Source organism: Bipolaris maydis (assembly GCF_028858645.1).
Source record: "Bipolaris maydis strain C4 unplaced genomic scaffold PSV08scaffold_2, whole genome shotgun sequence".
Taxonomy (NCBI): Eukaryota; Fungi; Ascomycota; class Dothideomycetes; order Pleosporales; family Pleosporaceae; genus Bipolaris; species Bipolaris maydis.
The window spans coordinates 2,752,258-2,768,373 of NW_027093858.1; the positions used below are offsets into that span (position 1 = coordinate 2,752,258).

The 16,116-nt window shown below is 53.6% G+C and overlaps 2 protein-coding genes across 2 annotated transcripts; both read left to right on the forward strand.

Annotated features, from left to right (window-relative positions):
- Nucleotides 1-169: 169 nt before the first annotated feature.
- Nucleotides 170-2,666, forward strand: PSV08DRAFT_368464 (uncharacterized protein; the record flags this gene model as incomplete). The annotated part of the gene is made up of 4 exons (XM_066093140.1): nt 170-394; nt 432-1,765; nt 1,847-1,902; nt 2,323-2,666. 4 exons carry the CDS (start codon nt 170-172, stop codon nt 2,664-2,666), a joined length of 1,959 nt encoding a protein of 652 aa, XP_065949845.1.
- A 2,475-nt stretch (nt 2,667-5,141) lies between these two features.
- PSV08DRAFT_195794 (uncharacterized protein) lies at nt 5,142-15,955 on the forward strand (the record flags this gene model as incomplete). Its single annotated transcript, XM_066092000.1, has 7 exons — nt 5,142-6,999; nt 8,047-9,465; nt 9,547-10,034; nt 10,194-10,434; nt 10,921-11,222; nt 11,312-12,907; nt 12,953-15,955. The coding sequence occupies 7 exons, from the start codon at nt 5,142-5,144 to the stop codon at nt 15,506-15,508; spliced, it is 8,460 nt and encodes a 2,819-aa protein (XP_065949846.1). The 3' UTR covers nt 15,509-15,955.
- Between the last annotated feature and the right edge of the window lie 161 nt (nt 15,956-16,116).

The following is a 16,116-nucleotide window of genomic DNA, read 5'->3' on the forward strand; positions in this document are numbered from 1 at the left end:
CGAGGCCATTGTGCGGCTGGTTTCTACGGGGACAGAGTCGAATCCAGGGATACCGTTGATCTCCCGCCCGCCAATCGAACTATGAGATCACTCCACTCCTCGGGGCGGCCTCAGATACGGTCCTAGGAGATGGCTGGTGCATGCATACATACTGTCACAGGGCGGCCATATGCGTGCTATTACCGAGTCGCCTATTCGTCACATGTCTAGGGTGATGTCGTCGATTGTGTACATACCATTACGCACCGCCGAAATTGCTACCGAACAATCTCAAGGCGACTTGGATGTGAATTTCTTGGCGATCTCTACGCGCAGTCCAGTCCACTGTGTTGGGCCTCAGCAATTCACTGCCGCGGACGTTGCGTGTTTTTGTTTTGGCGCAAACAGACCATCAGTAATTACTGACATGCTTTGGCACGGAAATGGCATAGCGTGTTTGTTCCCGTGACAGCGCGTCCCCGCGTTTCGCGACTTCCCTGCGCTCACTACGTACGGCCCTCGCCACATACTACGCCTTCAAACGCGGCACGCAACAGCAACGCACCTGTATCATAGCAGTCAAAGCTCTGTTGTTTTCCAATGTCGCTGTCAAGATGCCGACACATACGCCCTCACCGCACCGATTCCTAGCTCCAAATCCGCATTCAGCGCAAAAGTCGACTAGACCACATTCGAGCCTGCGCAATGTTGCTGCAATTCCGTCATCCGCTTCTGCAAAGACACCTACGCCTGCAGGATCAACAGAGTTACCATTTAAAAGGCTGACGCCTGCGAAGCGCTTTGTCGTTGCTCCGCTACAAAAGAACCCTGTTGCGGAAACTGCAAAGGTCAGCGAAGCAGACGCCAATCCAGATGATGGTGCACAGTTACAGCACACGCCGCTACCAAGACCACGCAGAAAGCTCGAACGAGTGGAAAGCATAGAGGAGCCATCGCAATCAAGCCAACAAGATGCCAAAGAACATGTCTATGCCTCTGGCGTCATATCCTCCCACCAAGACCAGGATATGCTGTCCGACCAACTCAAGCAATATGAGCAAAACGAAGAGGATGACGAAATGCTCTTTGAACCAGCGACACGAACCAAACGGCGCCGCAGGTCGTCACCCACTTCTCCGTCCTTGCAGCCACTAGAGCCCTCAACAACGCACCGTTTCAAGGTAGCACCACCCCGCACCCCTGCACCGTTCCCAAGCATCGCCTCCGTCGTGGCCAAACCCCCAGCACCTTCAAGTCGTCCTCATTTCATTCTCCCTGAATCACCGACGTCCCCTCCCAAGACTTCCAGGCCACCACCGGAAATCTTCTCTCCATCCCGCAAGCATGCAAAGTACGTTCCTGACGGTCTTGCGTCCACAGTCTCTGTCTGGGTTATCGAGGCGGCGAATACGGGATTTGCAGCGCAGGAAAGGAGCAGCGGGTCTTGGGGACGCGACAAGGATGACGGTATCAAGGTACGTGTAAAGATCAGTTGCCTATCCAGAGGCGGAGCGAGTGAGTATGAGACACAGGAACTCGAATGTCATGCTGGTGGTGTTGTGTTCGCAAGGGGCCAAACAGAGCCAGGCATATATAATTCTTCAGCGGCATCCGGTCTTCCCAGCCAAAATAGCAGCACAAACATTCTCCTTGCTGGCCAGGGCAGTGTGAGAGGCTCGGGAGGTGTCAAGATCAACACTGGAAGCATGATTGGTGTGCGTGCGCCCACGTGGGAGATTGATGTGGGCCAGGAGAAGTGGTTGGTAGCTGTCGATTGGGTGGTGCTGTAAGCGATGGCACCTAATGAAGCAAGTATCTGTAAGGATATGAATGATGATTTACGAGCATGAAGACTATTTAAATTTAGCCTCAATCTACTAAGTAATGAGCTATCCGAACTAATCATTATCTACCTTGCTTGTTGTAAGTGTGGTAAAGAAGCCAATGCTGATAGCAGTATATCGGTATCATACCCTCCAGTTACATCTCAGTTGTTTGCAACTCTACTTAATGCTAGGTGCGGTAAGTTAACTGTGGTTGTAGCAAAAGTAATAGAATAGCGAACTACGGTTGCGACAACGCAGCAACTTACGAGTTACGGTTGAGATAAGGATACGTAGTATACTACAGTCATTCAACATATGTAAGTTCGTAATGTTTTGTCTGCGATCTATCGCTTTAGTTCTCTTTAATTCTAATCTAGTCCTTTTCCTATTCTTTTCCTATCCTCATAGTTACTATTCCTAAAAACATTCTTCTCTTTTCTTTTGTTATTATGACTGTGGTCTGCTTCTACATCTCTCCTATTTTATCAATCACTAATTAACACTAACATCTCTCAAGTTCGATCTCTTTCAGAATGCCCTGGTGGTATTCTATATCTGCCCGCCCCACTATATCCTAAAGGACCTACAGTAGTACATACCTCTCTGGACAGACCTCTTACTCTCTATAACCACGGAATTACCGCATCATCCTTGTCGAACAGATCAACATCAACAGATCTAGCGACGGTCACGCATTTATGGGAATTCATATATATTATTCTAAATACTCCCAATTCTGAAAAGAACCTCCGTCCGCTTCAAACAGACCATAGCGAGCTATCAAGCATCCCCTCTACGCTTCCGAGGCCACAAATACTGAAATTTGACTCCGACCTCTGGATCTGCAACATTAGCAACTAGAAGGCTGGACTGGATATTATCTCTAGTCATCCCCTGCGTAGATTTGGAGCGAGTTATGGGAGTGGAGGTACCACTAGCCCAGATACTAGCTATGGTATCAACAAGGAAGACTGAGGTTGAGCTTGAATGATCACTTCTGGGAGACTTGGAGCTCGATGAGTTCTCGATAAACTTATTGAACACGTCATTATGTGCGTCGGAATAGTTTGGGTAGCTGTCGGACTCGCCGCTCCAGGAGAGGAAGTGCAAAGCACAAGGGTTTGACAAAGGATGCTGCAACAGCAACAAGACCAAGAGAAACGACAAGTCTAAACAAAACAACCACGTGGAGAGATGCGAAAAGCCTCCTCACATTCATCGTCACCAAGATGCTACATAGTCTTCCAGAAATTGATTCCACATGGGCCAAAGCCGCCAATGTGTTTCACAACATCGGTTTGCGAGAACGAGCCGAAATAAACTCAAATCATGATGAATATGCTTATGCTGATGGAATGATCAACACTATCTTCAACAAGGCAGTAAAAACCAAAACATTCATGCCACCACCTTCACTCATCCTTTAGACTCTCCCCCAAGCATAGAGATTAATACTTGGGTAACATTTGGCACTACTAGTTCGACCTGCTCGGATGTGTACCTTGTACTAAGATGCATGCTGAGGAAGATGCATGTGGAGGGCAGAGACAAGTGCTTACACTGGAGGAAAGCTGTGCAGATGAACAAGGCATGGATGGAGAGAATAGGCATTATCCCATTCTTGGTAGAGAAGAAGGAAAAGGAAAGGAGGCTAGAATTGGGGAGAGGGACCAATAGGATGAACATGACCGAAGAGCCCAGATTGGGAGGGGAGAAGTAGGAGGGTGAAGATGACTACGCCACACGATAGGGAGGGTATCACTACTGGCCAATATGGCAACGTGGTCTCAACTTGTGCGTATGTTGTTTTCGGGCAGTGCAGGCGCTTGCAGATAGTAATTAAAGTTTAAACAAAGTCGTCTCGGTTTCCCTTTTTGATAATCTTTGCACCAATTGATCATGTTGAATTCTAAGGCTTACTGCTAGCACACTTGGCGCATGTCGACAGATAAGGACATCACGTGACGGCTGTTCATGTTCATATCTGCCCCCCCACCTTTTGGACGACATGCAGTACTCTACTGTAAAGATGACAATCCCTTGCTTACACAGCACATGTCGCCTCCCAATCTATCCCCATGGCATGGTCGCACGAAGCATTGAGCTGCGAACACGTACAGGCATCAGATTCGCCCGCGGCATTGGCATCTCGTCGCTCACTCCATCTTCTCCTCATTTTGCAACTGCAGGCTCGATAGCCGCTGGATAATCGCGCAACCGATGACGCCATGCATGTCAATACTGCTCACGGCAGTAGATTAGAGGGGTCTAGAGGAGACTGGCCATTGCATCACGATCGAGACGGCTGGAGCTTGGGCGGCGTCAATGGGCACGCAAAGATGCCCAGTCGACTGCAGTTCAACTGCTTCGCTGTAAGTACACAGCAGTACGTAGAGTACACGGCCAGGGGCTTCGGGGGTGGGTCACATGGTCGTCTTCCTCCTCTCAGTGTCCCACGTCGCAGAGAAGGCCATGGAAGTCAGAGACGGTCGGGTCGGCTCGACCTAATCGACGGCCTAGTGGCGCACTCCCTGCTCCCCGGCCCCTCGCCACGTCACTCAACCTCATCTACCCATACCCTCTCATTTTTTGCTATTGTCGCCAGCTCTCTCCACGCCGCCCCCTGCATCGGCATCCGTTTTGGTTCGTCGGCAGACGAGGCTTACATACGGGGTGCTCCTTGTTGATTGACGTTATCCCGCGCGCCCATGCTTTCCGGTGGCCGTGATTCTGGCCGCTCCAGAGTGACTACCAACGCTACATCGCGCTTCATCGCTCGCGACACATGCTGCACCTAGAACCCTACATCGGGCCAATGGCGGAATCACTGCGGATGCCCGAGCCCACCCTCCGGTCTCCCAATATTCTCTCTCTGAGCGAACGGTGATTCCCTACGTGGCCCAATGAGACTTACAGGCCAAGCTCGCCATCCCTCCGTGAGGCCTGCGGGAGCAGTCGGGAGTACCGCCCAAGGCTTGCCGAACCATTGTACGCACACTGCGCGAGATTTCTTCTTGCGACCTCTCGCATCGTGTCTTGTGACAGCTGTCCTGCAATTCTCCTCCGCCTGGTCGAGGTGTACCGTCGCAGCTTTGGCCCATTGAAGCCACGCACATAGCTCATCCACCACCCGCACTTCCCCTAGACTGACACCATCTCTTGTTCGCCTCTCCGCATTCAATCTTTGCGCCCCACGTTGTGTGTGCCCATTGCATATCCCTTTGTTGATTATTGCCTGCAATGGAACGACGAAAACGTCAGATATACTAGCACGTAGCACCACTTGTCATATCCTCGGACCTCAAACCCACAATCACTCTGTCTGTCTGACCCATCATGCGTCAATTCCAGCAGGTCTCCATTTCTAAATGGGAAGACCCGTACGGTAACTCTGCACCAAACACTGTGCAGAACATTTATGGCACCCCAAGTCCACCACCACAACCACAGGGCTATTACGCCACAGCAAACATACCGCAGCCGCACAGCTATTATGCCGCACAAAGTGCACCACCACCGCCGATACTTCTTCGCCGTGTAGTGCCACCACCCCCTACATTGTCTTATTCGATTGGTAGCCAAGGGGCAGGTGAGGACAACAAGAATAACAATGATCAGCAGAATCAATTGACAACTATTGATGTAGGAGATTCCCCAGCTACGCCACTGGAACAACCTCCAGCGGCATCGAATGCTACTATACAGGCAAACACCGAGGGGACTGCCCCTGAAAATATATCAGCCCAGGCACCTGTTCTTCAAGGTAGTGAGAGTGATGATGTGACAGGAAAGATTGTAGCTAAATGTGTCAAAGATGAACCTCCAGGACCACCGCCACCTCCACCAGCACCAATAGCTATTGCCCCTGTCCCAGTTCAACGAAGCCCACCAGCGCCAGCGCCTGCACCAGCACCCCCCGTGCAATATGCAAGTCCTCCACCAGCACCCGCACCCCCCGTGCAATATGCAAGTCCTCCACCAGCACCAGCACCCGTGGTCCCATCACCTCCGGCATCAGTTGTAGGGAGTGAGAAGAGTGGTGAGTCCGAGCAGGCCGCTCAAGAGCCCCCCAAATCCCCAACAACCAAGTTTGTTCATTTTACCTCTGACACAAAAGACCCAGACGCCGCAGAAGATGGTAAGAAGAAGAAGCCAATTGGGTTTACTAGAGTTAAAGCTACCGCATTCGTTCGTTTGAAGAAATCATCGACGACTCCTTCTGCACCCCCTCCAAAAGAGGAAAAGAGGAAAATCATTTCTCCAGAAGGCTTTATTAGAAGACGGAGAAGGAGCTCGCTCTTCTCGTCCTCGTCTTCCGAGAAGCTTAAGCCCAGCAAGGAAGAGAGATCCAGAAGCAAGAGAGGCAATGATCCTAGTCCGCCTTCGAGTGATGCTGGGACAAGCTATGTACCATCTGCTCCTTCATCTGTTATTTCTGAGAGCGTCATTGTCGAGGAGACAGCGGCAGATGTCGCGCGATCGATTGTCAGCGAACCTGTCCCAGTACCACTACCTCCTCCACCACCTCCTCAACCGATAGAAGAAGCCCCTGCTCCTGTAGCAACACCGCCCGCCGCAGAAGAGCCTGTCATCGAAAACGAACCAGCACCGGCAGCACCTCCTGCAGAAGCTCAAGAATCCTCACCTGAGGAGCCACCACAACCGGACGAACCCGTTGCTGCTGCCTCTGATGCTAGCGGTTCTGCGCCTCTTCCTGAAGCCCCAGAACTAGTGTCGGTCGAGTTTGTCGTCGCTGAAGTTGTTCCATCACTAGCCGGGTCAACGGTTGAAGCTGCTGATCAGGACGAAAATCAGGTGCCAGAACCATCAACAGAAGTCAATGAATCGACCAGTGAAGAAGATCAGGTAGCTAATGAGCCCGCTTCTGAGCCGGCACCGGAGCCAGCGCCGGAACCAACACCGGAACCGGTGCTCGAGCCAGCACCGGAGCTAGTGGAAGAGCCCGCAGCAGCAGAGCCAGCCCCAGAACCAGCTGCAGAGCCAGCCCCAGAGCCAGTCGCAGAGCCAGCCCCAGAACCAGCTGCAGAGCCAGCCCCAGTCGCAGAGCCAGACCAAACTCCTGCGGTCGAGACTGCTGCTACTGAGCCTGAAGCTGAGATCGCTGTCGAGGTACCATCTGAACCACAAGAGGCCGAGGCCGAAGAGGCAAAGCCCGCTGGGGACGCTACCGCTGGTGATGAGGCAGACGTAACACTAGCAGCCCCTGAAGAGGCCGCTGCCGCTGAAGAACAACCTGTTATTGAAGAAAAGACTGTCACTGAAGGTGAGCCTTCATCAGAGGATGCGCCTCCTGCGGTTGAAGAGAGCTCTACCACTGACGCGACGTCTGCCAACGAAGAAGCGCCGGCTGTTGAAGACACTCCTGCTGCCACTGTTGAAGAGACACCTGCAGAGGAACCGACACCAGCTGTAGAAGAACCACCAATTGTCCCAGCGGATGCTGCTTCCTCTTCCGAGGCACCAGCTCCAGAAGAGGCGCCTGCTGTTGATGAGACTCCCGTGACTGAGGAGGTTCCTGCTACTGAAGAAACCGCCGCTGCCGTCGAGGCACCTGCAGAAGAGGAAACAGCCCCTCCGACTGTGATAGAAGAGGCACCTGCCGCTGAAGAGACACCTTCAAGTGAAGAAAATCCTGCGAGTGAAGCCCTTCCAGAAGACGCTCCCGCCATTGAAGAGACTTCAGCTGTCGAAGTAGTCCCTGCCACTGAGGAGGCTCTAGCTACTAAAGAGGCTCCTGCTGAAGCAGCCCCCGTCGTCGAAGGGGTTTCTGTCCAAGATGCCTCGGCCGAAGCGGCTGCTGCTAATGCTGCTATTGCGGCTGCTGCTACTGCCGCCGCCGCCGCTGCTGCTACTGCTGCTACTGCTGCTACTGCCGCCGCCGCTGCTGTTACTGCTGCCGCTGCCGCTGTCACTACTGCTGCCGCTGCTAATGCTGTCAAGGACGCCTCAGCCACTGATGAAGCTCCAGTTGTCGAAGAGGTTACTGTTACGGATGAAGTAGCTGCTATTGAAGGGGCGCCCGTTGTCGAAGGAGCTACTGTTGCCGAAGTACCTGCTACCGAGGAGACTCCCGTCACTGAAGAGTATCCCGTTGAAGTAGTCTCAGCTGCCGAAGAAACTCCTGTCGAAAAGGCACCCCCTGTCGACGAAGCTCCCGCTGCTGAAGCCCCCGCTGAAGCCCCCGCTGCTGAAGCCCCCGCTGAAGCCCCCGCTGCTGAAGCCCCCGCTGCTGAAGCCCCCGCTGATGACGCTCCTGCCACCAAGGAACCTTCTGCTGCTGCTGCTGCTGCTACTGACGAAGCTCCCACTGTTGAAGCTACTGCTAGCGAGGAGATTCTAGCTGCTGAAGAGGCCCCAGCTGTCGAGGAGGCCCCCGCAGTTGAAGCACCTCCTGCTGAGGAGACTCCAGCCGCTGAAGAGGTCCCCGCTGTCGAGGAAGTCCCCTCTGTCGAGACAGTTCCTGCCGCCGAAGTCACCGCTGTCGAGACAGTTCCAGCTGCCGAAGCCCCTACTACTGAGGAGACCCCAGCCACTGAAGAGGCCCCTGTTGAAGTAGCTCCTGCTGCTGAGGAAGCTCTTGTCGAAGAGACACCTGCTATTGAAGAAGCCCCAGCTGCCAAAGAAGCTCTTGTTGAAGAAGTTTTCGCTGTTGAACCACCTTCTGTTGAAGCTCCCGTTATCGAAGAAGCCTCCGTTATTGAGGAGACCCCAGCCACTGAAGAGGCCTCTGTTGCTAAAGAAGCACCTATCATTGAAGAAGTTCCTATGGATGAGGTTCCAGCAGCTGAAGTAGCTCCCGTTACTGAAGATACTTCAGCTACCGAAGTTGTAGCCACCAAAGAAGACACCGCTACTGAAGAAACCCCCGTCATTGAAGAAGTTCCTATCCCTGAGGAAATTTCAACCACCAAAGAAACCCCTGTTACTGCAAAGGTTGCCACTGTTGAAGATGTCTCTGATGACGAAGAAACTCCTATTACTGAGAAGACTCCAGCCGCTGAAGAGGTTCCCATCGATGAAGCTCCAGTTGCAGAAGTCCCTGCCACTGAAGAGACTCCTGCTGTTGAAGAAGCGCATGCTACGGAAGATGCGCCAACTACTGAAGCCCCTGTTGTTCAGGAGACTCCAGCCGAGGACACTCCTACTACTGAAGAAGTTCCTCCTGCAGAAGAAACCTTAGCTACGGAGGGTAGTCCAGCCATTAAAGAGACTCCTATGCCTGGGGAATTTCCTGAGGAGGACCCCGCAACTGAAGAAGTTTGTTCTACTGAGGACATTTCGGTTACGGAAGATGTTCCTGCTACCGAAAAGGCTGCTATCCCTGAGGAAGCTCCTGTCATTGAGGAAGCTCTCGCTACTAAAGAGGCTTCGGCAGTAGAGGAGAGAGGTCCTTCAACTGTGATTGAGGAAGCACCCGCCAAAGAAGCCTCCCCCATTACTGAAGAGGCTTGGACTATTGAAGAAGCCAAGGAAATCCCTGCCACCGAAGCTTCCGCCACGACAGAAGAAGAAAAGACGAGTGTCGCGGATGCTAAGGTAGAAAGCGGAAGTGAAGCTGCACCTGTAGCCCAGTGGTCAAGCGAGGAAAATGAAGCGGAAGTGAAGTTGCGGTCTGGAGAGGCGAGCACGGATGCAGTAGGTAAGCATGCGTCCTACACTTTGCGGAAAATTGCGTCACCAAATAGAATGCACATCTTGTCCAGATGTTGATATATAGTAGCTGAATCTCAACTTTCCGAATCTCGCGCTCCTCAAGACATTGTCGATACGTCCTCGCCTGATGATGCCCCGACCGTCGAAGATACAAGCGACGACGCTGACGCCCACGATACCATAGCTGCAGCAGCAGCAGCAGAAGAAGAAGAAGATGATGACTCTATACCTGTTGAGGAAAGTTCAGACGACGATGATGCATCTGTGGATGACTGGATTGCTGATGGAGATGGCGGTGACTGGATTGCCGATGGCGATTCAGATGATGAGGACTCTGAGCAAGAAATGTCCGACTGGGAACAGGATGACGACTCGTCACAATGTGATGCGATCGAGACGGATGCATCTGAACATCACGATGGCGATGGTCCGAGTACTGGGAGGAGCTCGATCGAGCCGAAGGGTGAAGACAGGGATAATTTAGAATCACAGCAGCCGGCGGGGAGTGTGGAGGTGGTTGCATTCGAGGAAGACAGCACGGGTTGCACGGGCGAGGTGACAGAGTCTATTGCTGGCAAAGAAGTGGCGGTTGTAGACAAGACAGTGGCAGAGACAGAGGTCATGGCACAAGAAGGGTCGACGAGCACACACCAAGCCTATGTCACGGATGTTGTTGATGCTGAAGCCGAATCGGCAGAGGCTGGTGTGGCGGAGGCAGAAGGCAAGAGGGCCATGGGCGAGCAGGGCGATGGCAAAGGCGTCGAGGCAGAAGCAACACCAGAATGCAGTCCGGGCGGTGATGCTGTGGGCGCACTAGAGGTTACACCTGTTCTGGACCCTGGTGTCGGTGAGGGAACATGGGCACAAAGCAATATGCCTCGCGAGGCCAGCGAAGCGGGCGTGGAGTCGGGGAGGCCCGATGACGTGGGAGAGGCGAGGTTGAGGGAGACGATAGGTACGTGAACGCCCTCTGTTTGCTTTTCACATCTTTTGTGTCGTGTGCATGTACCTCCTGTTGCTTGTCGCCGCTGGTGTCCGCTCTGCACGGCTCTGCGATAGCGCGGTGCATGCAGCGCATCGGGCTAGCGCGCTGTATGTGGGAAGCTGCCATTGGCCGCCCCAGAATTTTTGCTTGGTCCACACTGCCAACACACATTCTGTCCATGCCATGCCGTCTGGCTTATCGTCACGTGCCCAAACCCCGTCCATCGACAGTCGGGCTGCGATGCATACGCGCCATTCGCCGACAGTCACCATGCGTCGTTTTGCTTTGCGCTAGCCAGCCCGGCTGTTCTTTGCCTCCCGACATCCCCGTCGCTCGACAAGCCTGTCCATCGTCTTCTTTTTTACCCATCGTCTTTCCCTCTCCAACCACCGCTGCTGGCAACCGTTTTGCTGCACGCAAGACGCCCTCGCCAACACGCTCACTGACTCGCCACAGTCGACACCGCGGCCAATCTACCCACAGTCAACGACACACCGGACGAGTCATGCGCAATCACCCCGGCTCACGCTACTAGTGAAGTGAGCCCAAATTCGGCCTCAGAAGAGGCTGGCGTACAAGCACAAAGTGATCAACACGCTATCCAAGACGACCTCCCTGACGACTCTCCTGACGAGCCACACGTTGCTGACTCCTCTCCGCAACACGCCAACCAAGATGTTGTAGCAGCAGATTCAGGAGTAGCAGAAAGCGAAACTAGCCCTGCTCCAGATTTACCAGCCACTGAGGTATCCGAAGCGGTAAGTAAAAATAAAACATCAAACATCATCTCACCCTCCTATGCTCTCCAGTATACGCACCTTCGCGAGTCCATGCTCATGAGTAACAGATTGCTACTAGCCAAGTTTCTCTAGAGGTGTCTGATCCCCCCGAAGTGGACATGAAGGCCAACGCAGTCCCAGCAGTCCCAGCACACCAAGAGAAGATAGCAGAAGAGCCAGAGTCCGACTCGGGAAGCGAACCTGAGTCTGAAGATGACGATTGGTCTGGCTCTGAAGTTTCATCTGCCCCTGCCGATGATGTCTCGCAGGTTGATGATGACGACACGCCCAGCTCTGAACCTGTACAGGACGTGAACGACAATGTCAAAGATGCCGCCCTGGAGCAAAAGGCTCCTGTAACGGCTGACAAGTCCGATGCACCATTAGAGGACCAAGCCAAGGATAACGTCGACGATGGTCCCGAAGGTTCAGGCTCCGAGGTATCAGCAACAGCCGAACCCGAAGAAGGCGAATCTGGAATCGTGGAAGACGTGAGCCAATCTGGAATCGAAGAAGACGGTTCGACTTGTGAGCCACCCCCAGAGCCTTTGCCAACTGAGGACTCCAATCCGCAAGGTTCTGAAGCTGGCTCAGAAAGTGTTTCCAAGAGCGCTGCGGATGGTCCTGCTGAAGGAGACTCCATTGTATCTTCAGAGGGCTCCGAAGGCGACGAGGAAGAGCCTGCTACAGAAGAGCCCGCTGCGGATGCAACAGTACCCGAACCACAAGGCGTGCCTGAGCCGAAAGATGTGCCTGAGCCAACGGAAGATGACGCCGAAGATGATGCTGAAGAAGATGCTGAAGAAGATGCTGAAGACGCCGAAGACGACGACTGGGATGGCTCCTCTGCAGCGAGTGAGTCTGGAAGTGAGGCTGAAGCTGACGAAGCCGAGGAGCAACCGGAGGCTGCGACTGAAGCGCCCGAAGACGAAACTACCTCAGCTGTAGATGCAGAGCCAGAAGCTGATACCGCTGCATCCGAAGCGGACGTCCAGTTGATCGAGCCGGCTGCATCTGAAGCGGAGGTCCAATTGATCGAGCCGGCTGCGGACGCAGAATCTCAAGCATCTGGCCCGGAAGTAAGCTCTACAAGTGTTGCAGAGCTGGAAGAGGCTCAGGAACCCAACACTCCTGCACCAGTTCCTGAAGAGGCTCCGGCAGAGGATACAACTCCTGATGCTGACAAGGAGGTTCTCCAGGAGCAAGTGGAGGATAGCCTGGCCGAGGATAGCTTTGTGGAGAGCGAAGATGCTGATCCAGCCCCGGCTGCTGCACCAGATGTGGAGCCTGTACCACCAACTGAAATCGGCACAGCAGAGCCGCCTTCGGACGGGTCAGATATTGCATCGGGAGAGAGTGAAGTGTCGGTAGAAGAGGATGGAGAAGTAGAGGAAGCGCCCGCAGACGACAGCCCAACCACGGAAGATGCTGCCGCGGCGGAAGACCAACCTTCGGAGGTACTGTCTGATCTGGTTGAGTCAGTCGTAGAAGAGAGTGTTGCTGAGGAACAAGCACCTCCTGCTGAAGATGCTGCTCCAGAGCCAGATGCTGAACCAATCGCCGAATCAGTTGCTGAATCAGTCGTTGAGTCGGTCGCTGAGCCAGCTGATGAGTCGGTCGCTGAGCCAGTCGATGAGCCAGTCGATGAGCCAATCGATGAGCCAGTTGATGAGTCGGTCGCTGAGCCAGTTGCTGAGCCAGTTGATGAGCCAGTTGATGAGTCGGTCGCTGAGCCAGTTGCTGAGCCAGTTGCTGAGCCAGTTGCTGAGCCAGTTGCTGAGTCAATCGCTGAATCAGTAGCTGAATCAGTAGCTGAACCAATCGCTGAACCAGTCGCAATTCCAGCAAAAGCTGAGCCTGAAGAAGAGTCTCTCCCAGTGTCCGAGGGAGAGGAAGAAGAATCACAGTCAGAGGCTGCAACCGAGTCTGTACTTGCAGAGGACCCTGTTCCATCAGAGGAGCCAGAAGCTGCACCGGCACCCGAGCCAGAAGCTGAGGAACCCGCGCCTGTTGAACCAGAAGCAGAGCTAGAGCCAGAGCCAGAGCCAGAACCAGTACTAGAAGCGGTGTCAGCAGCTGAGCCAGACCCTGTGCCAGCACCAGAGGATGAGCCAGACCCTGCGCCTGAGCCACCAACAGAGCCAGAACCCGAGCCACCTGTGGAGCCTGAGCCTGAGCCACCTGTGGAACCCGCACCTGAACCGCCAGCGGAGCCCGCATCAGAGCCACCAGCGGATCCTGAGCCAGAACCACCAGTGGATCCCGAGCCTGAGCCCCCAGTAGAACCTGAACCTGAACCTCCAGTGGAGGTTGTACTAGAGCCACCAATGGAACCAGAACCAGAACCACCAGTGGAGCCTGAGCCTGAACCTCCGGTGGAGCCAGCACCCGAGCCGCCCGCAGAGTCCGAACCAGAGCCTGAATCACATATTGGCACGGCGGTATTGGCAGGGGGGGCAGCATTGCTAGGGGGGGTAGCATTGGTAGGGGGGTCAGCCAATAGAGGAACCAAGGAGGATGTTGCCCCTGTAGACAGGTCCTTCGACTTCAGACAAAGTCCAACTCGACCACCTCCACCTATTCCCGTCGATGAGCACAGAGAGCGCGACATCGCAATTGACGATGACCTTTCAGGGGAGCCTCCTGTCCGTGAGAAGACCCGTCGGAGGCACTCGCATGCTCATCGTGACGGCTACCATTACTCGAGTCGTAGGCGTGACAGTGATGCTAGTTACAGGGAGCGCCCGATCATGGCTGTACCAGACCCTTCCAGCATGCCAAAGACGAAGCGTCGCGACAGCATGAACGAACGCGAAGCTGAACGGAGAAGAGAAAGATTACGTGAGGCTGAGAAAACCGGCAGCAGTAGCGATAGAGAGAAAGCCTATCCGGAGTATCGGCCCCACCGCCGCGATAGTAGGAGCGACGAGAGACACCCTAAGCGTCGCCCCGTTGAGGAGAAGGAAGATGAAGCAGAGAAACTAAGGCGACGTGAAGCTCGGAGGGCTGAAAAAGAGCGACTTGCTGCTGCGGATGCTGCTCGGCTCAAAGCTGAAGAAGAAGCTAGAAAACTGGAACATCGTGAACGACGCCGTGCAGCAAAGCGAGCAGAGGAGGAATACAACAGAGCCCAGGAGGAACGCCGAAGGCTTAAGGAAGAGAAGAGACAGGCTATTGAAGATGAGGAACGACGAATTCGACACGAAAAAAGGCGACAGCGGCATGAGGCTGAGAAAGAAGCGAAGCGTTTGGAGCTGGAGAAATTGGAACAGGCTGCACGTGATGAGGAAGAGGCCAAGAGAATTCGACGACAAAAGAGGGCGGAGCGGGAGGCAGCTAAACTAGCAGCGGCGCTTCAAGAGGATCTCATCGAGCCACCTCGCGATACTGCTCGACGTGCTGCAGAGGACTATGACGAGCCACTGCCACCCCCTCCTCTACCGCCCGTCGTTGACGAGACGCCACGTAGTGCACCACGAAGACGACTGAGCATCCGAGACACTCCGCCGGGCGGAAAGCGTGGCGGTATTTTTGGCGGCATTTTTGGTCGTTCGAAGACGGAAGCTGCTCCACCTGTGCTAAAACCCACCCGGTCAACCCGCGCGCGCGCAAACACACTAGACGGTCCCATCAAAGCTCCAAGGAGAGAATTCGAACCGGAGAGTTCTCCAAGCAGGGATATCTCATCCAACAATGAGAGCCGAGACCGAGGCGAACGCGTACATCGTAATCGACGTTATTCACACCAGCGCCGTCAATTCGGATCACCTGAAGAAGAGGCCGAATACTACAGGTGGAAAGAAGAGCGGCGTTACATGCGCCGTCCAGAACATGAAATGTCTGGTGGTAGGGAGTTTGGAGTTACTTTTGCATCGCCAATCGATGACCTTCCCCCGCCCCCGCCTAAACCTTTTGAATACGATGTCGACGATGAGGCAATCGATGATGCGGAATCACCTATCATTGAGGACGCAGCCGCAGTGGTTGGTGTAGCCTCTTACTCGGATGAGGAACGACGCGAACGTCGACGCAGTCGGCGCATGTCCAAGCCGGAGGAACGTCCCAAGGCACGCCGCATCTCCGTCACTGAGAAGGAGCGACCTTCTGGTCGTCGCCCCGAGGCTGACCGGCCACGAACTCGGGACCGCGGAGATGACCGCCCACGTGTAAAGAGAGGCGAGAACGAGCGCCGTGATAGAAGAAAGAAGGAAGAGTCGAGTGGTCTCAAGGGACTGTTTGGAGGACTCAAGAAGAGAATTGCTTAGTTCTCATTGATGAGACTGAGACGATAACGATGACACACTGACAAAGAAGACAAGAATCATTCCTCTACGAAACTGGGACAAAGGCGTTAATTGGCGAGGGGAGTTTACAGCATCTTGCTTCTCTTGTACCGACCGAAAAGGAATAACCATTTACATCAGGTGTTTTCTGTGTTTTTTTTGTTTCCCGCAGGAGTCTAGGACAGATGTTTGACGTCCGGTGTAAGAGGAAGGCGGAACATATGTAATAGTACTTTGTACCCGTTTCCTTCTTTATTTTTCTATACTTTTCTCTTCATTTTCATTTTCTTTTCTTCGTTTATATTTAGATCACCAGAGATGACTCGCAAGAGGACACAACATACAGTATAACTTTGTATTTAACGTTGGAGACGATGGAGACGAAGAGATATTCATGATAAGAATGCCAACTTATGTCGATTATCAAAAATGATGGGTCTTGAGATTGCCTGCTTGTGTGTGTGTGTGTGTGTGTGAAAACAGCTAAGTGAATGTGTACTCTACAAGCAAAAGCCATAAAGCATGGAAAAGGAAGACAAGAAGCATGCTGGCGGGTACTAGCTAGTATGAATACGAAAAAAAAAACCCCC